The following is a 27132-nucleotide window of genomic DNA, read 5'->3' on the forward strand; positions in this document are numbered from 1 at the left end:
ATTTTTGGTTTATCTCTTCTTATTAACTCTCTTAGACCACATTACCAGAAATAGATATACATGCCATGAAAAATAAAAGTCCTATGTTAACACTGCTTACTGCGCTATATTGCAAAATAATTACATAAGTCCTCAAAACATGAAAAGCTTCAAATTTTAAAAAAAATCCACAGCTTGTTAAAATCAGGGATTGCAAATATGGTTGGAAAAAAAAACGGCCTCCAGGACCAAGTTTTAGAACCACTGCACTATTCTAACAGTCGGTTCATGAAAATGGTGAAAACGGGAACTGGAGTACAGCTTTGCATGTTTTATTCGCTGCTATTGTCATGCTGGAACTGCATGTTCATATGAAGGAGACAAGATAGGAAGTGCAAGTCATGGATAATGAACTGGTCCTCTATTGCCACTGCCTCTTCGGAAATCAAAGTCTGCATCGATTCATACTCTATATTTATTCACAAGTTTCTGCCGAGAGTCCTCCAAAGGTATTCTAGAAACATCTGAGCTCACGCAGACTTTGATATCACAGCAGGCTGTGGGATTTGATTTTTAGAGAAACAAAAAAAGAAGTTATTGATCTTATTGTAGACACACCTACAAATAACAGGCTGGTTAGTCCATATAGCATATCTGTGTTTCATCCTCAAAGGAATCCATCTTATCTCACTACACCCCTGAGTTTGATTTCTGGTCAGTACACAGAACAACAATATTGGGACCTCCTAGTTTTGGATCTTTGTAGACATGACCAAATTGCTACTTGTCCAGGTAGTTAAATGATTTCAGCAGAGACACTGGCCTAGAATGACACGGGGACAGTACACTTCTTGGTCTTCAGATTTGTTGAAACGTTTTTTATTGCTAGACAAGTATGGGTACTACCCATGATGCTTTTGTCTGCAGTGTGTGGAGGCCCACTGAGTTGGAGTCACTCTGGGTATTAAGCAAACAAACCAAGGTCACAAGCACTCTGCAGTCAAAGGAATAGTTTCTTTATATTTGGTCCAACATTGATAAGAATGCACTGCATAGATTTCTGAGGTGTTGCAACTGAGCCAATTGTAATGTATATCACATCAAATTATGTGATATTTATATATTAGTTACAGGGATTAACCATGACTAACTACATATAGCAAATGGTGTCAAAAAAGGGGTCAAAATCATATTTCACATTCAAAAATAATTTCAAACTGCATGCCCGTCCCATTAAGGCCATGATGTGGGGTGACTGTTGGCAACACTGCATTATATTGATAACTTGCATTGTTACAAGTCATAACTGTACTAAAAGCTGAGGACATGCATATGGGAGCACAATCCAGAATGTGGCCATAACCATGCTTGTACTTTAGTGTCAATATTACATAAGCTAAGCAAAGTGATTATACACTTGCATATCGGCAAGTTGTAAGATTAGTAAAATATTACTAATTACTACTAGAATATTTTTGGAAATCATTTAACAAATCCATTTTTCCAATTTTATTTTGTGTTTATATTGTAATCCATTTAACATTTCAGATGTACACATTATCTATATTATTGTATTAATTTTTTTAAAAATGTAAGTAATGGAAGCATCCGTCCTAAAACAAATCGGATTTCAGTTCTCCCTCCATACTCAACTCAAGAATTTAAACTCCAGGAAACTCTACCATTGTGGACAAATGGCACCACCTACTGGACCAATGGATGACTACAGACATGAAGAGGACTAGTAAGGAAAACAGAAAGGCCAACAGAGCAAGCACACAAAAGATCAGGAACACACGATTAATTGCAATGCAAAGATTTTAATGACAACACTGTGCAGGTGTGCGCTACTCATCCATGTCAAATATTACACTGCGGTGTTTAAAAGATCTGCACCATAATAAAAACGAGACACTTCAGACTCCGGCTGGCTGGCCAGAGCCAATCGAAGCGGCCCCCTCCCTCCAGCTGCACTTGCACTGCCCGAGAACACAGCCCCCGCCCGGGCTTCGGCGTCCGCAGGCCACGTCCTGGCGCCGCTAAGATCCGTGACCCAGGCCCAAGCGGGCGGGGCCAGGTGGGCGTACGTCAGGGCGTGACCCGGAGAGAAATGGCACCGGGCGGTTAATCGGGTCGGACGTGCAGTCCAACACGGCTTCAGTCAAGCAGTGGAAGAGCAGCGTGTAACGGGGTGTTCCATCCGCCTTGGTATCTTTTAATATATTTTTACACAAACACTGTACAAAAACTAACAATGTGTGTCCATTTATTATAATGTGCTTTGTGTTAATTTCATAGAGAGTGCTTTTTTTTTTTTTTAGATATGTTTTTTTAAGTATTAAGGCAGTGCAATTTTTAGGTTAGTATCTTGCGCCTCTTCTTTTAGTGGACCCTATTTGAAAGAAAACAGCAAAAATTAGAAGGACTGACTTTCGCAGGACTGAGTCCATGTTCAATACAACATTAAGGTGCCACATCCAAAAGTCTGCCATGTTAACATGCAAGCCAATGTGTGAAGACATCCTACCTCTGCCCCTCTGGAAGCGCGTTAATTCCTCCTCCTCCTCCTCGTCCTCGTAGTCCCTCCTGAACCTCTGAGGCACGAACGTCTTGTAGCCCCCCCGTCTGCGCGCGGGCCTCACTGCAGGTGAGGGAGAAGACAGCAGTCACTCGCAGCAGTTAAACCAGGCCCTGACCATTGCGTTTCCCAACCATCAGAAAGCCACAGAGTTCAGAGTTAGCATGACAGCATAGCTCAGAACTGCTATCGGTTTAGCACTGAAGAGATTCAGTTCCATATATGAAACTGCTATTAGACATTTCAGAGAAGAGCATGAACACCATCACTCCAGCTGAAGTCTAACGGTATAGGAATGAAAAAGCTAAAGTCCAAAGCCTATTCCATTTCTTAGATTGTGAATACTTGGTAAGTCACCATATGATTAAACACACTTTTGAACTCATGCTTGCAACAAGTATAGAGGCCTGGATTCAGACAACAGCTTTGATTAACAATTAAAAGGATGTTTCAAGGTTCATGTCAAAGTTAAGGATAAATGTTGATTACAAGCAATGTAAAATGCAACAATATAAAATTCTAGCAGATTTGATGACTAAGATAAGATGTTCAAAGTGCTTGCCACCACAACAGGTTCCAGCAGTATGATTGACGGGCAGATCATAGCAAAGTTAGCAGCATGGGTTAGCCCTACCTCGCCCTCTTGATGAGGGATATGGTTTCCAGAACTTTTGTCTTGGTTTGATGCCACAACTCTCCCAATTTTCCTGGCCTGTGGCAACTCTGTCCCCTCCCTGTGGTTTGTCTGTTTAAGGGGGCGGGGGGGGGTGGTTGAAATACACCTTAAATTTGTAGCCCTTAAAGTCAATACATTTTAAAAGTGACGCTTAAGAAGTCATATAGATTTCATTTAAAAATGATTGGTGCATCCAGTTGGAACATCCACTTCACTGGTGGGTCCTCAGGGGGATCAGGTGACTTCCAAGATGCATGTGAAATCACTATGCACACCTTCCACAAGCATTCACTAAAGAAACTAAAGGATGCACTGGCAAGCATACATTCAGGTACTCTGGGAAAAATGCAGAGAACATAAGAATATGAAATATATAAACATACGTTAGGCTGCATTTAAAAACAGGGTTGATTGCTCAAAATGTGTCCTGGGAATCACTGTCCTAGAACAAACACTAAAGGACACATGAACACATTTGCCAAGCAAATTAGAATAGCTGAAATGTATTTGAGAATAAAATGGACAGTCCTACAGTATCTACCCTCTCCAGGTTGAGCAGAAAAAGGGGATTACCTGAGTGAGGCCTGGACTGAGTACCATTCAGATTCGGCCCTTTGCACTTGTCTGGTTTAGTGGGAGCCTTGTACCCTTCACAGCACGGTGGCCCTCTGGGGTAGCTCTGTTCCTGCTCCTCCAGACCGCTCGGGTCTAATGGTTCACAGCTGTAGGCATTTTTTAGCTTCTGCCATGGGACGCAAGAGGACTGCGTGTGCCTTACAGGACAATGCAGCTTCCTGACGGGCACCTCCCAGCTCTCACAAGCGTCTTTCGGCAAGTCATCTTCATCGTCGTAACCATCGCAGTCTCCGTCATCTACCTCGTCTTCTTCAACCACCTCTTTGTCATTTTGTGGATAGGCCCATGTTCCCATCCCCATGGATTTGCCCCTCCTGGAGTCTCCATTCAGGCACGACCCGCAAGCGACACACAGCCTCGTTTCACGAGCGGGGCGTTCCTCTTCCTCCCACCGGCCCCCCTCGTCTTCGTCCCCGGGGTCCGAAGCCCCCGCAGCCGCCTGGGCAGACACCCCCTCACCGACGTAGGCTGTCCCCGAGACGGACTCCACGTCCTCGAGGTCCGTGGAGAACATGTCGTCCCTGGAGGACAGCTCGTCCAGGGAGGGGCTGAGGACGCTCTGTCGCTCTGGAGCCACAGGGGGGTAGTAGCTGTAGAGGAAGCCGTCTCCGAGCGATGGCAGGTAACCGGCCCGAGGGAGCGCAGCGGCTGCGCAGGGCGTGGCGTCTCCGGGCCACAGGGGGCCGTCCCTCGGAAGCACTCCCGCCGTCGTCACCTCGTCGCACGGCAGACGCAGGATCCGGTACGGCAGGTTCTCTGTGTTCAGGACGGGCTCTTCCTGAACGCCTGTCACACCTGCCTTCTCAGGTGAGGGAACGTTCCCTCTTGGCTCCGAATCTTTGGCCGGGTGGGTTGATGGCAGCCTTTCTGGTGTCACTTCCCCACAGGCCTGTGGGCCTCCTGGTTTGCAAACAGGCTGGGTTCCAGCTGCACCATTTCCTTTGTTTTCTTCATGGTCGCTCTTGGGACAGTTGGACCAGGCTGTGGCTAGGTGCTGCTTCTCGGGGGCGGGGAAACTAACGGACTCATCCGGCATTGGCTCCCCTTCGCTCTCCTCATATTGGGAGGAGCTGTCGAGAGGTAGGACCCCATCATCAACCCCCACAGACCAGACCCCCTGCCGGATCACCTCCTCCACATGGCCCGGGCTCGAACCCGCAACATGCCGGGTCACGGTCGACAGTCCGCGTGGTGTGGCGGCCGGGGGTGACAGCTCGCCCCGCAGCGTGGCTTCCGCAGCCGGACACACCTCCGCCTCGGGGTCCTCCCTCTGTTCCTCGCGGGACGGGCCCTGCCCGGAATGCAGGAACATGTCGGAGGTCTGGGACACCACCCCGGAATCCTGCTCGTTCTCCTCCGAGGCCTCCTCGCTCGCCCGGAGCCCGCCCAGCCGCACCATCAGCTTGCTCACGGCGTCCCTGGCCTCGGTCTGCGTCTCCGAGGTGGTCGTCTCCCGACACGCGCGGGCCTGCGGGTGGAAGCGAACATCGCAGGCCGTGCCAGGCGACGTGTTTGGGTTAAACATTCTCCTGTAATCCATGGGCCGCATCGGAGCGTGCGGCATGATGTAGCCAGGACATGTCATGTAAGGATAGGGAGCAACGTATGGCCGCCCAAAAGGAACACCTGTGTAAGAGTTCAGAGAGAAAAAAAAGAAAAAGGCAATAACCTCACTAACAACTCCTCGTCTGTGTAAAAATAAAAAAATAACAAATTCAGTATCAAGTCTTGTAGCAATTGGATCTGTGCACTACATTTCCCATTGCTTTACAATGAACTCTTGGTAAGCTTGTGTGAAAACAGTAAATTGAGATCATAAGGACATGCACAACAAACCAGCTAAGGTAAACATGTAAACAGCTGTTCAGTTCTGCAAATGTCAGTTAAACTAAAGGAAATTTCCCATTCTGACACCAGAGGATGATTCTGTGCAACATTCAATTTTATTTTTATGGTGCTTTTTGCAGAGACCTGTCACAAAGACACCTTACAGATTAGCAAGGCAAGAGGGAGCAGAGCAAACAGAGCAAACACCACGCCTGAACCCCCAAATAGCAAGTACATAAGGTGTTAAAAAAAAAGAAAAAAGAAAAAAAGTCCCAGTGGGGAGAAAACCCTCAAATGGTAGCGAGAAACATACAAGGCTGACACGCCGATCTTTAGTAGGTCGACTGCATATTAGCGGAATCAATCAATGGGCGTAGGAAAGTCAATTTAAGAAATTTAAACACGCAAACCTACCTGTTCCCGGAATGGCGCCATAGTGCCCATACGGGTTAGTAAATTGCCAGTGGTGGTAGTAAAACTGCTGATTAGGTGGATGAACGTAGAAAAACGGCCTTGTGTGATTAACTGGATTTTGGTGTGGTTGCCCATTTCCCGTAGAGTGAGGAGGAATGCTCGTGTCTGAAATGAGAGCACACGGTCAGATATTCCACTTCTGCTACGCCGAATTCAAAGTGATCCGATCTGATGCATGGGCACACTGATGTTGACATAGGCCTAATTGTACAACACAGACCACTATGATTTCAGGTAAATGAAAGAAATCGATATACAATCAACTGAAGTGATCAATAAGCCAGGGCTGCTCAACCCGGTTCCTGTGGACATATACGGCCCTCTAGGTTTTCATTTACACCCGAATTTGGCTCGCCTGATTAGGAACTGAACGAGGTATCTAGCTGTTGAATAAGGTATGCTTCGTTAGGGCTGAAGTGAAAACCTATATGACGGCGGATCTCCAGGAAAATGGTTGGGCAGCCCTGCTCGAAGCTGTATCCTGCGATATATTTGGTATATATTACGCAAATGTTACCTTCCATTTCCTGTCGCGTTTCGGGATACAAAGACGTACAGGGCACGAGATACTATACACCGCAAAACACTGTGGGGAAGAGGATTAGCAACGATCAATTCAGTCACTCTTTGCCATGTGAAACAAACTAAGTACGTTTTACGCGCGATATGAAGAGACTGTCAAATGCGCCTTGTAACCCTCAGCATAAATTAATATTTGCATACATGTAATTTTGTCTGTGAACAGCACCAACCTGAAATGTGTACGTGATAATACGAAGTGTGTCCGCAAAACAGACAGTGCACCCCAAACACAAAGAGCAAAATTAAACTCTTTCGGCGGTGAGCCACTCCAGTCAATTTGTATGCCCGCGCACCTGTTTTCCATCACGCTCTAATGAGCCGTCAGTCAAACAGGTAGGAAAGCCCACACCTCTGTATGCGTACGTTTGTTTTTGAGTGGAGGGTTTTAATCAGCAACCATAGTTTTAATGAATGAATTTGAAAGAATTTAATGAAATGACTGTTTTAACATGAACTGTCGTCATGGGAGTGACGTGTTTAATGTTCAGCAGTAAAACGTACACTCTCAAAGAACTGTCTGAAACTAAGTGTCATCTTTTCCCTTTCCAGGAGATGGCAGCAAAATACAGCTGTTACTCAATGCAATAATAAAAAATAAAATAAAAACTGGCATCCAATATGTTTTATGGAAAGACAGCAATAGAACAGAGGAGACAGCCATCTAGATAACGCATGGGTGCACAATAAAACGTGTAGTGTCAATTCAACACTAACAGAGTACACAAGTCCAACTCAATCCTGAAGTACTCCATGTTTCACAAACTGACTCACTTACATGACTATCAGCCAGCTGTCATTTTCATTTTTTTTTTTTTTTCTGAAGATCACATCAATGTAATCTAAGTATGCCTAAATCTGATTGCAGGCTATGGGAGGGGCAGGGTCAGGATGACACAAAGTAATTGGTTAAAAGCAATTCTACCTTTTGATGGTCTCTTTCAAGTGCTCTAGAAGCTCTGTATTGGACCAACTAACGAGGTAGGATATCAAAGGGTTGGGCTTGACGTCAAGCCCCGCCCTTAGATGCATCTCATAAACATTTTTCTTTTTTTTTAACAAAAGGTTTCCAGTGCAAAATTGACAGAAGTGTGAATGATCTTTGACAGGTTTTTGTAAGACGCAAGCTGGTTGTATGAGGCAGGCTGCATTGGAGTGTTTTTAATGCGAACGGTTTTGATATTTTCATTCCTCTGTGTGAGGGTGTCTGTCGAATCTCTGCTCTTCCACATTCTTCCAATTCATCCAATTTCTCTTCGTTCAATTATTGCATGTCTTTTCTATAATGCACTCTGCAAAATTGCCTTTCTTGAGGCCAGTGCACTGAATGAAATACTGAGCCAATATATTTAATAATGTGAAGTGGCAAGTCTTAGCATTATTGCTTCTTGAGTTAAATGTTCATTCCAGTAATTTGTTTCAAACAGGAGAGGAAAATAAATAAATACTGAAGTGCATTAGAATGTCCAGCACCTCATTTCATGTTTGGTTCTAACAAGACAGCATTGCCCAGCGTCAGGTTTTATAGTGAAATCAATTACCCTGTCTTTAACATCTCTAGCAGTTGTTTAATTGCTCCCAGTTGACATCACATTAAATGCTCCTAATTGAGTATTAACCTTTGCTGTCTTAACGCCAAGCCCCTCATAACAGTTCTCATAATCTACTGTTGTGGGGACTGAAGCTTAAGGCTTAAGTGTGATTTTAACTGATTTGTGTGGAGTTACTGTGAAGGCTTGTTCACATTTATCTGTAATTCCATGTTGCAGGGTTATTCTTGATATTCTTATTTATTTAGTGTCTTACTTTAGGAATAACCTATGCATTTCAGAGATTGACTTTGAGCCTGTTCTGTTTTTAGGTTTATCTTCCAGTAATCTCTGTATGTTGCAGATCACAGGGGTCAGGGTCCAGTGTGTTTTAGTGCCAGTGGTTCAAGAGTCCACACACCTGTGTGCAATGTCTTAATTAGTTGCTGATTGGAAGGAAGCCACAGATACCTACAGATACTTGCAGACACTGCAGCTTTCCAGGTCTGAGGTTTGATTGACTGATGTGGTGCTGAGGTCAGCTCCTCTGAAGTAAAGCTGCATTTTTTTAGAGAGTCCTTTGTTGACAGTGATGGATCTTCATGACCCTGAAGAGCTGTTTCTTCAGTATGCCAGGAGTGGAGACCTTTCAGGGATTTTGAGGCTCCTGCTGGCCAAAATTAAGGAAGAAATTGGTCTTAACATCAACTGCAGAGGTAACTGCACCATCCACACTGGATCTCGGAGCTGGAGGACTAATATTAAGGATGATTTTGCACTGACTTGTATAATTACATTTTAATTAAATGGCAGATCAAGGAAATTAACTTTCTGTAGTGAAGCTAAACCCAGTTCACATGTATACATTCACACTCGGTTCCAGTCAAGGGATCAGTTCTGAGGTCTCAGCCTTACAGGATGTTAGCGGTTAGCAGAAGTACAGTTTTCTCTAAATCTGTGTGTGTGCACCAGATATAAATTTGTCTGCGAGTCTACTGTGGGTGGTGACTTCAGCATATTTTATTTTTAGATTTGAGATTTACAGACAGAAGCCAACCTTCAGTGATCACCAGCTGTGCATTCGATCACAGGCAGCAGTGCAGAAAGTATCCCTTCTGTCAAAACCAAGGTTTAAAATTGTACCCCTCCCCCCACCCCAGGTAAGAAAAAGGCTAACTCAGGATGGACAGCTCTTCATCTGGCCTCCTACTTCGGACACAGGGAAGTGGTGGAGGAGCTGCTCAAGGTAGTGCGTGATGTTACTGCCATTACTGAAGCATTGGTCTGGAGTGTATGTGAGTGTCTGTGATTGATGTGTGTGTGTAGGCGGGAGCTGATGTGAATCTGGCCAATGAGGAGGGAGACACCGCACTGCACAAGGCTGTACTCACAGAGAGAAAGGTATGAGGCTTCCATCCATCCATCTTTCACACTGTGTATGTGTAATATTTCTTCAAAGCATCTTGCTGGGCCCTCTTCAGTGCAGGCTCATAAGGAGGTCTGAATGGGTATTGTAGGATGAAGGAAAATAGTATGTTTAAACAGTCTCTTTTTCCAGAGTGATATACACCGCTTAGATTTAATATTTAATATATTTTCATTTATTTCGTTTTTGTTTATTTATTTAAAAAAACACAATCCATTTATACAGCTGGTTATTTCCTGAAGCAATTCAGGTTGCATACCTTGCACAAGAGTACTGCAGTGCCCCACCTGGGAATCAAACCTGCAAATTTTGCAATGCAAGCCTAATTTCCTAAGCATTCTACACTGCTAACCCAATCTGGTTTTTGTTAACCCAGGGGAGCACAAGTGCCAATCCGTTTCAGGATTTTGTGCCAACTTCAGCTCTTACTTAATTAGCTCAACCATATCTTGAGCTGATATTTGTATAAGCATCAGCTACAGCTGCAAGTGTATCCTAAAGATTTTACTGTGCTCAAGTACAGGAGTGAACCAGCGTAGTTTATAGAGCTGTCAGTAAACTAATACAAATGTAATTGGAACAAAAACCAACACAAAGGTGGGTCCTCCAGGACTGGAGTTGCACGCCCCTGTTTGCCTAATTCTGGAGTCATACCATCTCACAGTAGTTATTCTGATCCGTGTTGCTGTCACTGGGTGGATTGTTTTTAAGGAAGTCGTGTTGCTGCTGCTGCGGTATGACGCTCGCCCCTCAGCCACCAATGGAACAGGCCGAATCCCCAGAGACTGCACGCATGACGACGAGATAATAACCATGTTGGACGGTAAGGACTGTGTAGGGCAATACTGAGAGGAAAATACAAATTTGAGTGCCTTGTCACATAATCTAAATAACTGTTATCGCTGTACATTACATTTTTTTTTCTCCAATATCTGCACTTGCATGCCAATGGATTACTTTCCTCACCACCAACCCATAGCATCTAGCAAGAGTACAGCAAATGGGGGATTGTTGTATCTCTCAACAATTACATCTATTAGCTTGAATTGTTACTGAATGCACTGAAACCACTCTCTAGGGAGAAACTTATGATATGGCACTCAATGCAGCTCAATGCAGACTGGCATGTATTTCATCATTGAAGCGCTGTGGATGCTATTTTAGTGTTTGCGTTGAGCGTGCCAGTTTTGTGGCTCCACAGCCGCCGAGAGGAGAGAGCAGCGGAGAGCTGAGGAGCAGCTTCTGAATGCAGCGAGAGAGGGGGACGCCCTCACCCTGACCCAGCTGGTGAGCTCCGCTCCGTCAAAAAATGGATAGCGGGATGGCTAAAGCCTCTGATCACGGTCGGTCTTTAGCTCAGCAGAAAGCCGTCCCCGGACATACACTGCAGAGACATACTGGGAAACACCCCCCTGCACTGCGCGGTCTACAGAGGTCAGAAACACTGCGTTCTCCAACTGCTCCGGAGCGGAGCGTCCCCCAACCTCAGGAACCGGAACGGTAAAGAAGGACCTCAGAACCCTAATAATTAATATACAAACCAGTCCTGACCATCAACCTTTTCCATAAAATAATTTGGAGTAGCACCATCTTGCTTTATAAGACGCCTTCAGTGCAGCAGTCTACAGAATGTCGGTGACATTTTATAGTTCTATAAGGGTAAACAATGTGTGGGTTGGATAATGGAGACTGAGTGTCTGTTACAGATCAGTCTGTATTTGACTTGGCCAGCAGTACTGAGCTGAAGCAAATGCTGGAAGGAAATCTAGAGAAGGTTTGTGTGACTTGTTTATTTTGCCTCAAGGTAGTTTGGGCTTTAATGTAGTCGTCCTTTAGATGATTAATATTACATCTGGATTCTTGATCAGAACTTCTTTCTTTTTTGATGGTTCCTTCATAAGTCAGTGCCTGTCTGGCTTCTGCAACTTTAGTAAGTCTACTCAATCGAAGGAACTGTGGCCAGGAAGTGCCGCAGATCATTTGACTTCAATAGTCTCTACTTCACATGGATTGTTGTGCATGTTGCATTTTATTTTTAAGTTTAAAGCCTGTATGTCTCCAAATGGATTTAACAGACATAACTTTTCCCTCTCTTTTTTTTCCTTTAAAGGGTCTGAGTCATGCTGTTCAGATGTTTGAAGGACCTCTTTGGAAGGTATTATGAAATGCTGTTCTGATGTGCAATTTAACTTGAAGTAATTCAAAGGAAATGTAAAGGCCTTTAGAACCAGTGCACTGCATTTGGAAATATATATATATATTTAACAAAGAATGCACTACACAGTCATGTGTTTCTCTTCTAGGACCCGTGCACACAGTAGTGAACTGCATCATTCACTTTTTCATTATCTGCTTGACTTCACTATCTGAGGGCAGCATTATCTACTGAACAGATTAAACGGCCTCGCCAGTCACTCTCGTTTAGCGTGATTTAAATCCCATTAGTGATCTACATAAGTGCAGATTGAGAAATACCATATCAATAGAAATGACTGCCTACCAGCAACATGATTCATTACTGTGACTATGAGCCAGGTACCAGAAGAAAGTATAGCTCCATTTACTTCTTTCTAAAGATTGGTACTTGCCTGTTTTTTGTAAAATGAAATGATGGCCTTGTATCTTCTTAGTGGTTTAGAAACTGGTGCCCTTTAGCAAGGCAATTATCTTGAATGTATTCAGTATATCTCTTCCATGGACAGAATATAAAAAAGTAATTTAAAAAAGTCCCTCTATAAATGCATTTACTAGATAACTAAGGTATAATTGGCCATAGCCAAAGATAATTACCCCTTTCATCATGCAAAAGTAAGTCCCCTAGTTGCTGGAAGACCTACAGTCTGCCTGTACTGGTTGTATAAGCTGTGCACTCTTCTTTTGGATGTGAACTGCTTTGCGTGTGACTACAGAGTTTAAAGAAGAGGCTGCTTGCTGAATTTTTCATGGGATTTCTTTTCTGCACTCTCCTGAATTACACCTGAATATTCCGAATTTGGGAATTTTAATCTCTTCTGGATATTTTTGGACGGACTCCGCATGTCAAGGAGTCAAAGCCAATTTCATATAAATAGATGTTTATGTAAAAATTAATATTATAATTTTTTTTCTGTTTTTATGGTTTAATTCTTATTTTAGGAGTACAATATCTTGGCTTTCATGATCTATATAATGAATGTCTTTGCTTTCATTATCTGTATGTGAATGTCTTGGAATTGTAAGATGACAAGGCAGTACTGGACATCAGTGGATGTACTTGTTGGGTCTTTTATGGAATCACTTGATGGTGATGATGGAACACTGTCAGTGCTCACTAAGTGAAGTGAAGCTATTTGGTCCTCTTCTCTGTTGATCGGGCATGTTCATGATTGGGTCTGTATAAAAGCCACTGTCCCATTTATATACTTGCTCATTACTGCCATATGTCACGCCCTTCCCGGTCTCCTCCCTTCATATGGGTGGGAGGGTACCCTGTGGGAGTGCTTGTAGTCCCGCCCCTGATTGGCTCCTCCTTCTCCTCTTATCCATTCAGAGGTCTCGGTTTGTAGGCTGGCGATCGCACTGGGTGGTGCTTCAGGAAGGATCCCTGTCCTGGTATCCTAAACGGTGGGTCTTAGCAGAGCAGTGTGAGTCTTTTTGCACTAGGAACACTTAAGCCGCGTTTCCACCAAAATTACCCGGAACTTTCAGTCCCAGGAACTACTTTACCAGGAACTAAAAGGTTCCTTCAGCCAATGGTTGTCTGCGTTTCCACCGGGGTCTAAAGTCCCGCGAAGATTAGGCAAATTAGCCCACTGATGAAAAAGCGACGTTGTCGTCGGTCCATCTGTCATATGATTTCTTCTGTAACCCCATACTACCACCATAGTAGCCTACATTATTTTCTAATAACCGGGACAGCCCGGAGGGGTTTATTTCACTTATATACAACGGGTTACCAACAATGACTATATATATGGTTACTTTTGTATTTATTGATTTTCATATATCCTCTCAAACACATTCATTATGTTTTTATGCGAACATTCGCTTTCATGTCTTGACATCCGAAGCGACAGAATGCATTCACATTTATATGTATAACTGACAACAACAGCAGAAAACATGCACACGTTGTAAACAATTTGCTGTTTGATTACTTTCTCGTCGTCAATTCCATATAGGCTAATGGCAAAATGACAAGAATAGAACGAAAACTCGGACTTGCGTGAAAATGTAAATTAGTAGTGGTACAGCCACCGTTTGCTTTCCTTCGAAGTTACTGCTAGCCGAGCAGCGAAGTGTGCCCTCCAGATGCGAACCATGCACCATAAATTAGTCCATAGTCTTCCTGGTCTTTTCGTGGAATTGAAAAATGGCAGTAAAATTGAGTAAAATTACGGCAGTCTGAAAAAGCTAAAGGGAAGATTACTAGAATTAACCTGTTATTTTACCCGGATAAAAAGTGCGGAAGGTGATTTCCAGTTTGCTTGTACTGTATCACCAATGTTAATTATGCAGAACTACCGCATACCTCACATAACTGTATCAAACGTTTTGAGTCAATTACAACGGGCTAACAAAGAAAATCCGGAAGAAAATATTCAGCAACCGAATTAATCCGTTTGAATGTTTTGGTAGCCTACGTAATATGCTGTCCCAGCACGAATGATTAGCATTTTATAAAACGAATACTAAAGCAAGAAAAGAACAGAAGAGCACACGTTATAATTCCAAGACGTTGACAGGCTATAACCAAAACTAGGCTACTGCGCCGCATAACATACTGTTTGATTTGAAGTTATTATGAAAATAAATTGGTTTGCCGCTGCATATTTTCAAACATGGCGGGTAATGGCGGAAAATAAATACAACACAAGTGCTGCGAGTACTCGACCAATCAAAAATGTTCAGCGCTGCAAGCTCCACCCAAAAGGTTCCTGTACTTTCGGAAAGTACTACCCCCCGAGCAGGAACGTTTTGGGGGGTAAAACAAAGCCCCCAGAACTAAATTTAGACCCTAGTTCCTGCGGTGGAAACGCACTGAGTTCCTCAAAAGGTTCCTAGTTCCGGGGTATAGTTCCTGCGGTGGAAACGCGGCTTTAGACTGTCCCTAATCTTTCTCTGTCTGCCCCCAGGTCTGATGCAGCCTCGAACATCTGCAGGCAAGGCTTCAAAAACCTCACAGAGGCCCAATGCATGGTACTCCACAGACTGCCTGTACTGTAGCTTTGTGCATAGATTTAGAATTCTAATACGTTTACAGATTTGAGAACTTTCAGATTAATGTTCTTACGTATGCATGTACAGATGTATAGAGAAACACATTTTAGAAATTATCCCATACAATATCTGCAGATATATAGAAACATTCTTACTATAGTACTGTAAATTTAGAGATTCATAGATAAATTAATATCCTGTGGTATGTCATAATTGCAGAAGATGTAGTGATAAATGCTTATACTGTAGTTCATTAACAGATTCTCAGACAGATGACTGTACTTTGTAGAATATTTAGAGGATCACCTGTACTGTACTGTAGTAGAGAACTACCAGCAGATTATTATATTTTGAACAATATATTTTACATAGTTGAGGGACTGTAGATGGTGAGGTTCTTAGGGATTTGTGCATCACGTTGCTGCAATATTTAGATTTAGAGTAAGTCTTGTACTGTAGCGTGTTTTATATATTTATAGCCAGGATTTGTAATGTTACTGAACCTTGCATCTGAAGTGCAGAAACGGGGCAGTCACTGCACATGTCGCCCGGGGATTATTTTGCTCCAGTGGGTGTCTGATCTGCTTTGACTTGTTCATTCTTTTTTCCATTAAGGTGAAAGCCTGGGACAGCCGCCGTTTTACCCTCACGTGCTTTGATGGCAGTGTCCATCATTTTAAAGTGTCCCAAAGAAATGATCCGGCAACAACAAGAAAAGTTGAGATGGGTTTTGTTTTGTGTGTGGGTATGTGCACGTGTGTGTGTGTGTGTGTGTGTGTGTGGCAGTGTAGTATAATGGGTAATGGTTGCAGGTTTGATCCCCCGGTAGGACACTGCCATTGTACCCTTGAGCAAGGTACTTAACCTGCATTGCTTCAGTATATATCCAGCTGTATAATTGGATACAATGTAAATGCTACGTACAGAGTTGTGTAAGTCGCTCTGGATAAAGAATGTCTGCTAAATTAAGAATAAGATAAGCCTGTAATGTAATTTAATGTAATGTGTATGTGTGTACTACTGCATGTAGCCAATGTGACCCAAAGAGCCTGAGATGATGCGTGTCTATTGTTGTTGATGCATGTCTGTAGAAATGGCTGGATGCCCTGGAGGAGCACTCCACCTATAGCACACAGTACTGCTCCCAGGACTCAGGCAGAGAGGACAGGGAAGAGCGGGAACAGGATGTGATGTCACGGAGTCATTTGACAGACTGTTTGCAGGTGAGAGGTTCCACAGCTACAGGCTCAACCTTCGAAGTCTTTCAACATCAGAAAAACACACACAAACACGCAGCAGATACTGTGGATAGAAATGGTTGAACTCTCAAATGTAATGAAATCAAATTGTCGCACTGAGGCTGCTGAGTGGCTCACCGTGTTGAGGCACTGTTAAAGTATGTGGATGAGCCTCACACTGGGGTATTGAATTTGGATGGTTCCAGTGCTGACTGTGACCAGCAGACCCAGCAGCACGACTTGGACTAGCATCGCCCAGGGAAGGGAGGGTTTCATCGTGCACCAGTTCCCCCCCCCCCCCCCCCCCCCCGCCCCCTCACTGGCCAATCAGGCACCCCTAAGCCATCCTTATGCTGCACATGATGCAGCTTCCTCCGACTCGTGTTTGTGTGAACACGCGTTATGAACTGCGGCTTGATGAGAAGAGACGGCTAACATTGCATGCTTCAGAGGAAAGTACATGCTCTTCTGCACTCTCAGATCAATAGCAGTGGTTGTGATGTAGTGCTGACGGAGAGGCCATTTGGCATTCAAAACTTGTGTGACATAGAGGTGGAAAGCATTCGTTTTGTAAGATCATTTATCACCATTACCATTATCTTCTGCTGTAAGTGGAATGATTTATGGAAATGGAATGTTGAACAGGCTCATTTAAAAAAGTTGGTAAGGCTCGCTGGAGCTAATTAATAGCCCTGCATTTTATTGTTTCTCTGTGCGGGTTATAGGAAAATAACCCACATCCTATCAACCAATCAGAGTGGTGTATACATATATACTTGTGTGTATCTACATTATACATGTAAATATACATGTGCTGTATGTGGAGTGTACACTAATACACAGAATAAATATGCATGCAATGCTGCTGTGAGTATTGTTGTGTGGATGCTCTTCTGTCTCCAAGTTTTGCAAATCCAATGTTCTATTGCCATCCTTGCAATGTTGTGTCCTCAGAATGAATGAGATCTACATGTGGGGATGTGTTTGAGAAGCAGCCCCGCTGTGCGTGCGCGTGTGTGTGGGTGTTTTTGACTGACCACACCCTGCCCCGTTATGCAGGATCTTAATGCTCAGCACGTCCGTCTTCCGCATGTAAACCAGAGCAGGCACTGACGCGTAAGCAAATGTGCTTTAATATGCTTTATTTTTTGTGATCAACTGTTTTTCAATTAATTATTAAAGGCATAGGGGTTACATGATTACAAAGATACAGAAGAGCAACAAAAAATGTCAATAAAAATAATTGCCTCCCTAGCCCCCGTCCCATACCTGGCAACATCTCCTTCCCAACCCAACCCCCGGGATCACAGAGAAATGAATGAATAATAAGAGGAGACTTAAATGAGTTTAGTTAAAGCAGACGCAGCTGCTTCCCAGTAAAGTATTGTTCTCTGTATGGCACAATGAATCCGCGCAATGGACAGCTCCTTATAAATGATATGAAGAAAAGTGTGAATCCAGTGAATCTAAGAGAGTTAATGAGGTGGCTTCCACCGTACAGCCAGAACTTTCTCAGCTGCTCTGAGCCCTGACAGCCAAACGTATTTCTGATGCAGTGCAAGGTCAAGACCCAAATCTTCTTTTAAACTCCGAAAGGTTTCTGTTCCCCTCTTCCCTCAGATTGCTGAAGCCAGTCAGCAGAGACTGGAGACCCAGGTGTCTACCCTGGTCTCCATGGCGAAGAACAGCGAGGCAGAGAGTACGGCCTTCTTCCTCCTTTCTCTGAATCCTTGCTGTGATTACCATTGTCCCCCTGTAACCTTTAAACGTGGTGATACAATATGCAAAGCCAGACTGTGGAGCTGGAATACTCAACCCTGGTCCTGCAGGGCTGCTGGGTCTGCTGATTTTTTTCACTGTTAACCAGCATTTAATTTATGAACTGAAGTTGATGACAGTTAACTTTCCTCACCTGGTTTGTTGGATCTGTACTGCTTGACGATTGTAGGGGGATAACAAATGCCAGTAGAGTCTTCAGCCCTCCAGGACCAGAGTAGCCCTGCTGTGGTGTGTGTGTTTGTGTGTGTGTGTGTTTGATGCTATTATTATTATTATTATTATTATTATAATAGACTGTATGAAGGGTGCTGTGTGACTAATACAACCTACTACAGTACATTGGGCCACATTCAGTCAGTGTCTGTCCTCCTTGCCCGCAGGTCTGTCTGCTCCCATTCTCCTCAAAGTAAGGGAGGTGAGAGACCTCTCCGGCGAGACCTGCACCTTCCTCCGATCCTGCCTGGGACTCCTCTCCCAACAGGAGGAGGTACGTTTCCTGCATTTCTTCCATTAATACTGCTCGCATATTGGAGCGCGATGTGTGCTCAAGGATCTCTGCTCATTGTTGCAGGGTTGCAAGTTTGATTCCCTTGAGAGCCACTGTGCTCTTGTGCCTGTTCCACATAACCAAAATTTAATTAATAAAAACCCCCTACTCTATAAACCATAGGTGGAAAATGATGGTCCTGGAGGGCCGGTGTATATGGAGGTTTTTTCTTCCTGCAGACCAACATTGGTTCACACACAGATTAGATCACAGTAAAAGGTTTCATGTTTCATATAGGGACACAAGAACAGTCATCGGCTCTCTTATCAAGAAATGCTAAAATGTCAGATGGCGTAAATGTTAAGGCTAATTGAATAATTAAGGTCAGAAGTTGGAACGAAACCCTGAAACCAATACGGCTCGCCCACCTCTGATATAAACCATGACGTCATTACATGACATTACAGGAATTTAGCAGACGTCTTATCCAGTGTGACTTACAGAAGTTTTACAAAGCATTAAAGCAATCAATTGCACCCCTGACTTACCTGACATGACCCCAGCTCTCCAGGCCCCATTATAAGCATTATGTAAACAAGGAAACTCATGAACTGTGTAAATGAAGGTATACACAAAGTAATTAGCTCTGTGCATTAGCATGGTGAAATCCCAATTTATTTATGGATCATTGCATTTCTATCACAATACTGATGGGGTCCAGTTGCTTTCTTAGTCAGCATGTACTCAAATTTCATTTCAGATTTTTGCATGCTGAGTTTGACATTTTTAAGTTATTACATGGTGACTTAAGCTGTGCTGTGACTTGCGTGCAGTGAAGTGATTCTGACAGGGTGTGCGTTTCAGTAATGTTTCGCTGTTTGCATGTGAATCCCACCAGCACGGTGCCGTAGACTTTGTTTTGCTGTCGAACAGAGAAAAATGTCTCTGCTGTCAGTCGGAGCAGGGAAAAAACAATGAACTTCAAATCAATCCCTGACGAGATGCGTCTAGTGGCTCCATGTTCAGATACATGTGATATATATATATATATATATATATATATATATATATATATATATATATATATATATATATATATATCCCGTTTAAGTAATGCCACCTCACCAATACCAGAAGAGCTATGTGAAATATCGATATTTCGGGAGCGTGCTACATACACTGCATTTCATTATTCCTGCCACGAGACCGAAAGGCTGCTTCTGTAATGCTGACAGTCTCACACGTGTGTTTGTGGAGGTGTGCTGTGGCGCTGTTCTTAAAGGCGACGCCTGGTCCCACCGGCATTTCTGGCTGCTATCAACAAGAAGGCTGTGCATCCCCCCTCCCCTCCTCCCACGCATACACCTGTCCTCTACCCGGCCCTGCGCCCTTGGGAAGGAGAGAGGGAGGAGGGAGAGAGAGGGGAAGAGTTAGGGAGGGAGGGAGGGAGGGAGGGGGAGAGAGAGGGAGGGAGATGGGGAGAGTAATTACTGGTGTGGCAGCAGAAGGTGGTGTACGAATCTGGCTTTGTGCTGAGGTGTGCAATCAGCCTGGAGATCTCTCACACACACACACACACACACACACACACATACATGTGTGTACACACTCACAAGCGCACACACAGTTTCTCACCCGTGCTGAAGGGAAGTGCTGCTCACTGGAGAATAAGGACGGTACCGCGCATGCACACGCGCTCACGCACGTGCACACGCACGCACCTCTCATCTGAACAGAGGGAAAGCAAGGAACTGTGATCGGCGCCAACACCCGGCACCCCAGCAGGTACTGCCCCGTCTACACCGCGCCTTTTCTTCCTGTTTGCTCAGTTCTCGAGCCAGCCGTGCTCCTCGCTTTGCGCCGCGTTCCGAGGAAGCGCGTCTCCGAACCTTTTCGCTCCGTTTCGCGCGCCGTGTGCTCCCTTGCATATTGACATTCTATTTATATCTTGGGTCATCCATATTTAGGTTGTGTAGGTGAGTTCAGCAGCTTCGGCTGAATTTCTGGCATAAGATCTCCTGTGCTATTACTAGATGTCATTTTAAAAACTGTCATTTAAAATTTCCTTTAAAAAGCAGTTGTTGTGCTGCGATGAGTCATTGGATTTTGTTGTGTGACAGCCTATTGTGTAGTGGGCAGTGCAGGATGGTTCCTTTGTAACTTTATCCATACTGTGCATGCTATACCTGCGCAGGTTCAGATTAGCGAGCCTTTGGCGGGGATGGTGTTATGGTTTCTGCGAAGCTCCCTGAGGGGATTGTTTGAACAGGTAAAGGAGAGTGCGTTTTACAGGACTGCACTCTACGAATAGAGGGCTGTGGAAAGAACAGCCCATATTTACTCTACACACAGACTTGTGTGTTGTGTGTGTGTGTGCAGTCACAAGAACTGGTACACTATTAGCACAGCAGGTCATAATGTTAAGGCTTTAACATATTTAAAGAAATAAAATAAAAAATGAAAGGTGAATAAAAGGCATGGCGCTAACAGCCGAAACAAAATGAGCAAACGAGCACCGCTCAGTTTTTTAAAAATGATTTTTATGTTCTGTGCTTTTGCAAAGGGTTTCTCCTGTCTGTGGTGGGTTGCTGGTTCAGGGCTGTCAGTCCCTCGGTGAGTCCGGTAGATTGAAGTGGAAAAGCCAGAGTGTGTGTGTGATACTGATAATGCCACCTGGTCGAGCCTTGTTTCATATGTTTACATTTGCCGCAACATGATGTGCGCAGCCTGCCTGTCATGAGATGGGAGTGTTATACTCTATTGAGCACAGGCGCTTTCTAGACTGCTGAACTGTTTGACCTGCAACATGGCTGATTTGTGCCTGTTTGTGTGTTCAGCCATTTCACTTAATTTATGTGCTAGTCATTGTTTTATTTTTTATTGGAAGCCAACCATTTTTACTGTTGTTTTTCCATAGACTCATCAGCTAGTGTTAACAGCAATTTAGCTAACATTGTTCATTTTATGATTTATATTTTGAATGAAAATAAATCCAAGCCCAGTCTTAGAGGACAAGGCAGTGAGAGTCCAATGAATGGCTGACAAGGAATAAAATAATGAGATTACAACCCCGAACAGCTCACCAGGGAACAGACACAATCTGCGCAGAGCATGCACACAGGCAATATCTTTTCCACTAGGTTATCTGCTTAATCATGCTTATTTTTGTTACAATACAAATTATGGGTTTGTAAAGCTGAAATGGTGCTTATTGATTGTAAATGAGCCTGTACTTCCTTGGAGATTTCATACTTTTTAAATACTGCGACCAGCACTAGTGCATACACTGCTGTAAGGTGTTCTGGATAAGAGTGTCTAAGTCATTGAGATGTAAAAATGCACCAATACGCAGGAAATGCATGTCTGCACTGCGCTGTATGCTCCAATAGTTAAGGATGGCAAAGAGCATACCGCACAGTTATGATTTGCATAGCTGAAGTAAACGTACGGAGTTGACCTAGTTAAAATGGCTGTCTATTGGCTGAGCAGCATTGGAGAATTGATGAGGGGGAATTAAACAGGGCGAGGGACTATCGGCTGGATGGAACAATAAGACGAGAACAACTGAACAAGCAGTGACTCATTCCCCGGGCCCGACTGGCCAATAATCCCCTCCAGCAGGCCGAATGGGTTAGAGCGGTTAGCAGCGAGCGGCGTGTGCACAAGGTGTGATTGACGGCATTATGGTAATCCACCCGCCCGGTCTGCCTCTGCCGCCGTCTGAGGGGACACATTCCTCTTCCTCCTTATTTAACCGCGCGCCACGTGCGAACGCTCCGCTCTCCAGCGCCGGGGAAGAAAACGGTGGAATGATTCACGGTTAATGCCGCCACTCATTTACCGTCGTTACGGCTGATTGTCCAGCGGGCGTGATAATTTGGCACCGAGTGACAAAGTAACGGCGGATGATTAATTTGTTAATTACAGGACTTTATCAGTCGTTAGGTAAGAGGTGCTGATTGGACTGTATAATTGCAAAATTAAGGATGTGTTGTCTGGCTAAATTCATTATGGAATTGGAAAAGTAGGCTATTTCCCAGAATTATTATCCTCTTCTGGATAATAATTGTGAGCAGCCCACAGTCTATTACAGTCCCATTTCCACATCTCTTTAATTGTGTGTGACATTTGATTGTACGTGTACGGATTTACACTTCATTTCCAGTATAATGGTTTTATGGGGTTAGACAGCTGCCAAAACATATCTCAGTTTATAATTATGAAAAGTGTTGGCAGCGATCTAACTACATATGGTTTAATTGCACTATTTTTCTCTGGGTACTTTCTGCCACTTACAGCAGATCTCAGATCAGCTTTCCCAACACCAATTGTTATCCGGGCTTGTTAAACATATATATTTTAAATCTGATCCAGGACCAGTTGCAAAAGGCGAAATACGCCCCATGTTTGAAAGCCGAACATTGGATCATCGTTATAAAATGAGTTCAGACGTCACCTGGCCTCAACAGAGCCATGTAGATTTGAACTTAGCTCCAGGGTAAAACTGCAGCCGGAAGTCCCCTTTAGGGAAGACATTTGATTTGATGCTGACAACATAGAAACTGAGTGAACGAAATAAAAAACACTTCAGAAAGTGTGTTTATATCCTAGCGGTCACATACAGTAGTGGGCCTACTTGCCCCTAGAGAAGGCAGTCTCACATCTGCCACCATTGCAACAGCCAGCAGGGCATGTGAGGGGAGTGGTCTCTGAGGCTTTCGCCGCGACGCAAAGTGCCTACGTGCCCTCTCTGGTGCGCGAAGGTGCTGCGATTTAGAAACAACCTCGGCGCATTATACAACGAAGCACACCAGGATTTGACATCGAAGCGAGCGCGCTCATATGCAAGTTACTGTATCACGCTGTCACAGGGAAAAAAAAAATGCTTATCAACAAAGTTCTCATAAGATTGGTTTTCAAACACTGGGCTATGGACCCTTGCGTCCTGACCAGAGTAGGTATCCGTTTGACAGAATAAAGAAAAAAAATCTTGGGGTTTAACTCGCGACGAAGGATGGTGCGCATAGACTGCAGGATAAATGAGACTGATCATTCAGGAGGAATATGAGTGGCCGTACTGTTGATGAAAAGGTACTTTGGCAGATGGGGGAGAGGTGTGCAATCATTTCCTGGTATTACTTGACCCAAAGGACGAGGGCATTGTTATTGAAGCACAATTATTACACAGCTGCCCGGACGCCTAGCTAATCAGTCACAGCTCTTAATAAGCAGCTGGCATGCTGGTTTAAAATGCTAGCTTACCATTTCATACACTGCAATAATGATCCTTGTTTGCATCAGACTTTATGAGAATAAGTCATCGCTGAGCAAGCCTGAGCAACAAGAACGGCTTTCATGAAATGTCTGTCTTTTGAAAGTCCTGTGACGCTGTTGTTTTACCATAGGGGAGTTAGCTGGTGGTATGTCTGGGGTGTTGATGATGATGATGAAAAGGGCGAGGATAGTGAGAAGCTCATACTTTTTTAGGTCATTAATGTCCAACCCTCCACATCTTTACAGCAGTGTTGCCAATTTCCTCTCACTGATTCTGTACATGAGATCAAAGGTCATCTACTTATGGTTCAAATGGGCTGACTTGGGACTTTTTGTTTAACGTTGGCTAGTAGTGAATCAGGCATGAGAAAGTCAGAGCTGCCTAGGTCCACTTGAGAACAGGCCGTGTAGTTTGCTCACTTTGTCCTCCTCTTCTGACAGACTGAAATATGGCCACCAGTGCGTTTTTGGATAATGGTGGTGATGAAGCAACGTCAGGGCATCGGGGATGTCATGTACATGTGCAGCAGCACGTAATCAAGCAGAAGCCGGATGCGAGGGAGGTCTTTGAAAATAATCATAAGAGCTTAGTGTCACCAGCGTTCTCTCACATGCAGCTATTTCTGTGGCTAATTAGCACTCCTATCTTCAGAGGCTGGAAGACACATCGCGCTGTTCTCAGTGTGTCAGATGGTCAGGGGGCCAGTGCTTGTCAAATGACACGGATGTAAGCAGGATGCAGTTAAAGTGATATCCTCGCTCTCGGAGGGGTGCTGTTGTTCGTCCCCTCTACATATCGCTTGCTGTGCTCTCAGACCTCAGCCGTCATGGAGTCATTTTAACTGGAAGACGAAAGCACGTGGTAACAAGACCGTGAACGCCATGATGATCAGTCACGCTGGAGGGGAGAACTTGAGAGCTTCTGTTGTGCGATTCAGACGACCTTGCCACAAGCTGAAGATGTCACATGCATATGTATGATAATTTTTTGTATATTCATGAGTGTTGTTGGAAAGCAGATCCCTTGGTTTTTAAGGACTAAAAAAAAAAATTGCCTTTTTTTAAGGCAAGTCCAATGACCAAAAGTAGCCCCATTTTCCTGCCCACACCCCCACCCCTTGCCCTCAGGGTTTTGTCTTTCATAATGCTACCTGCAAACTCAATATATCGTATTGATCAGAGTTATTTTAAAGCGCCTCAGCAGAAAATGCGTAAGTTCATTATGCCGGCAAATCGATGCACCTGGCTCACTTTCGCCCTTGTGACCTTAAAATAGTGTGTTCATTACAGCTGTGGACTGTCCAGCATGAACTGCGTCATTGGTAAATTCAGAGATTGCGTGGTGTCTAAGAATCTTGTGTTTGCTGTGAATGATCAATGTTTTGGCAAGCTTTCTGAGATTTGTGTAAGGCGATCCCAGGCAGCTGTGGAGGTAGCTCCTGTAGAAGTTTGCTCCAAGGTGAGGTGTGTTCTGTTTACTTTCTTTGCTCTTGAGTATGCAATGAAACCCATGAAGGGCGTGCCCCCTGATGCCAACTGCCTAGAAAGCTCACCCAATCAAAGCGCGGCTCTGCTTCCTCTGTTCCGCTCTAATCCCTGCCATTGCTACCAGGCCACAGCAGTGGCCGTGGAGGTTGGGCATGGAGCCGTAGAGATTAACTACCACATGGTGTGAGCGGCAGTCTCGCAGCCTAAACTTCTGTGCTGGCATGACTACCCCTAACTCATTTCTTTAAGGATGTGTCCCTAAAAGATTAAGATCCAATTATGTTTGTTCCGGCATGCTGCGTGTTCCTCTGGGACCCAGACTGCAGTCTCTCCTCTCTTTCTGTACACCTTGTTTTAATGTTGTTCACCTCAGTTATGGTGCTGGAGTGTAGGAAGTGATGCTATGGCTAACTGGCCTTGTTAGTGTGAATGAAAGGGTAGCATTTGTCATGTCTCAACACAACAGCTGTTTCCAATTCCAAGACAAATTAACAGATGAAGGTCTGGATATGGGGAACAGGCATCATTTTTCAGTCTGTGTTGGTAGACATAATTAATTCTGGGTACACAGAACTAAGCAAAGACCAGACTGATTTTGGAAACAAAACCTTTTCAGATATAAAATGCAATTCTAAATATGATTCTGATCTTTATTCGTATGGGCAGGATTCAAATCAAAATACTGTCAGCAAGCTAAACGTAGGAGGCTTTCAATCAAACCCATGTGACACTCGCTTTAAAGCTTTTTAGAAATGTATGCAAATGTGTGTTTGAGCTGATTGGTGGTTAGTTTGCATGTGCCATGTCTGTGCTCTGTAGTGTTAGTGGTAGCATGAGCCATTCTGAAGCCCCGCCCCACATTCTGAAGCCCCACCCCATTCCTCTGAGAAGCGTGCCAATCTGAATGATCAGACACACAAAGGGTAGGTGACTCTCTTGACCCTGAACTGCAGCAATCAAAGACCACTCTCTGTTCACCTGGCCTATCAGAGCTGTGTGCTTGTGTACTGAATCTTGGATTCAGGTGCAGGTCTGAGGAGAACTTGAGGATATTTCCCCCGCGCGTCGTGAAAGCGGCGGACGATGATTGCTTGCCTGTCGGAAAAGGGATCCATTCCAGGTCCCAAAGACTCGCCCCCGGCTCAGGTTGCTCCTCGCGGACAAATGATCCGCCATCGCATATCGCGTTCCCTTGAGAGGAAACCAGAGCCAGAGGGAGATTAGAGCGACGATGAGTAGCTCACCAAGTGCCAATCGACCGCCAACCGCTAGCCCCTCCCCTCAGCGAGCGGCTGCTCGTCTAGCATAGGCTCGCTAGGCAGCAGTGTGGAGTAGCACCTAGGCTACCAGCCCATGTGAACAGAAGGCTGTGGGGTTGAATCCCACCACGTTATCTCGAGATTATCTTGTTTGAATGGATGTGTAAAATCACCTGTGGTCACCCTCTGTAAAAGTGAACAGCTGTCAACGAATCAGAGTTCTCTTTGGTGAAGGTTTACATGTGTGTCCTTTGTGTGTGTCTGGGTAATGATGTTTTCTTAAGCTGGGAATCTGTGGGAAATGACTATGAAGACCAATCCTTATTGCTGTCAATTGGCTGTGTCACTACTGCTAGAATTCTTGTTATCTTGATTTAGCACTTGATTTTTAAAATTTTGTAAATGGTGGGAATAAAATCAGATCAACTGTGCTGCACAATTTCAAATAGGGTATGAAGTCCAACAAAAAAATTAGGTTTATCGCAAGATTTCTGGAACAACTTGCAAGTGAAAGAAATTTGGAAAAGCAGTTCTCCTGAAGATAGCGGCTCAGACAGGCAAAGCCTTGTTTAACACCTTTTGTTATGAAAGATATTTTTAAAAACCAGACGAGATTCACGCTGATGTGTTTTTGCCCACAGAGCCTTCCTTCCACTCTTTTTGCCTCTATTTTATTGTTAAGATGTGGGGTTATCTGAGCATAT

At 44.2% G+C, this 27132-nt stretch overlaps 2 protein-coding genes across 5 annotated transcripts in view; one reads left to right on the plus strand and one right to left on the minus strand.

Moving 5' to 3' along the window:
• Positions 1-1779: 1779 nt before the first annotated feature.
• On the minus strand, positions 1780-7029 carry LOC118233078 (bucky ball-like). Its single transcript, XM_035428424.1, has 7 exons — positions 6923-7029; positions 6688-6756; positions 6111-6275; positions 3807-5495; positions 3192-3302; positions 2507-2620; positions 1780-2371 (listed from the first exon to the last, which is right to left on the minus strand). The coding sequence occupies exons 2-7, from the start codon at positions 6692-6694 to the stop codon at positions 2340-2342; spliced, it is 2118 nt and encodes a 705-aa protein (XP_035284315.1). The 5' UTR covers positions 6695-6756; positions 6923-7029; the 3' UTR covers positions 1780-2339.
• A 1556-nt stretch (positions 7030-8585) lies between these two features.
• LOC118234684 (oxysterol-binding protein-related protein 1-like) overlaps positions 8586-27132 on the plus strand; it is a 32233-nt gene continuing 13686 nt past the window's right edge. For 2 of the 4 annotated variants that reach the window (XM_035431398.1, XM_035431400.1), the window contains exons 1-14: positions 8586-8994; positions 9439-9524; positions 9605-9679; positions 10416-10527; positions 10906-10991; positions 11060-11204; positions 11411-11478; positions 11815-11859; positions 13234-13307; positions 14819-14882; positions 15519-15626; positions 15995-16126; positions 17762-17840; positions 18301-18407. In XM_035431398.1, the coding sequence (XP_035287289.1) occupies positions 8871-8994; positions 9439-9524; positions 9605-9679; positions 10416-10527; positions 10906-10991; positions 11060-11204; positions 11411-11478; positions 11815-11859; positions 13234-13307; positions 14819-14882; positions 15519-15626; positions 15995-16126; positions 17762-17840; positions 18301-18407 (1305 nt within the window). In that variant the 5' untranslated portion in view covers positions 8586-8870. The remainder of the gene's footprint in view (positions 8995-9438; positions 9525-9604; positions 9680-10415; positions 10528-10905; positions 10992-11059; positions 11205-11410; positions 11479-11814; positions 11860-13233; positions 13308-14818; positions 14883-15518; positions 15627-15994; positions 16127-17761; positions 17841-18300; positions 18408-27132) is intronic. The other 2 variants (XM_035431399.1, XM_035431401.1) reach the window with 1 other exon arrangement.

The sequence above is a fragment of the Anguilla anguilla genome, chromosome 8, assembly GCF_013347855.1.
Source record: "Anguilla anguilla isolate fAngAng1 chromosome 8, fAngAng1.pri, whole genome shotgun sequence".
Lineage (NCBI taxonomy): Eukaryota > Metazoa > Chordata > Actinopteri > Anguilliformes > Anguillidae > Anguilla > Anguilla anguilla.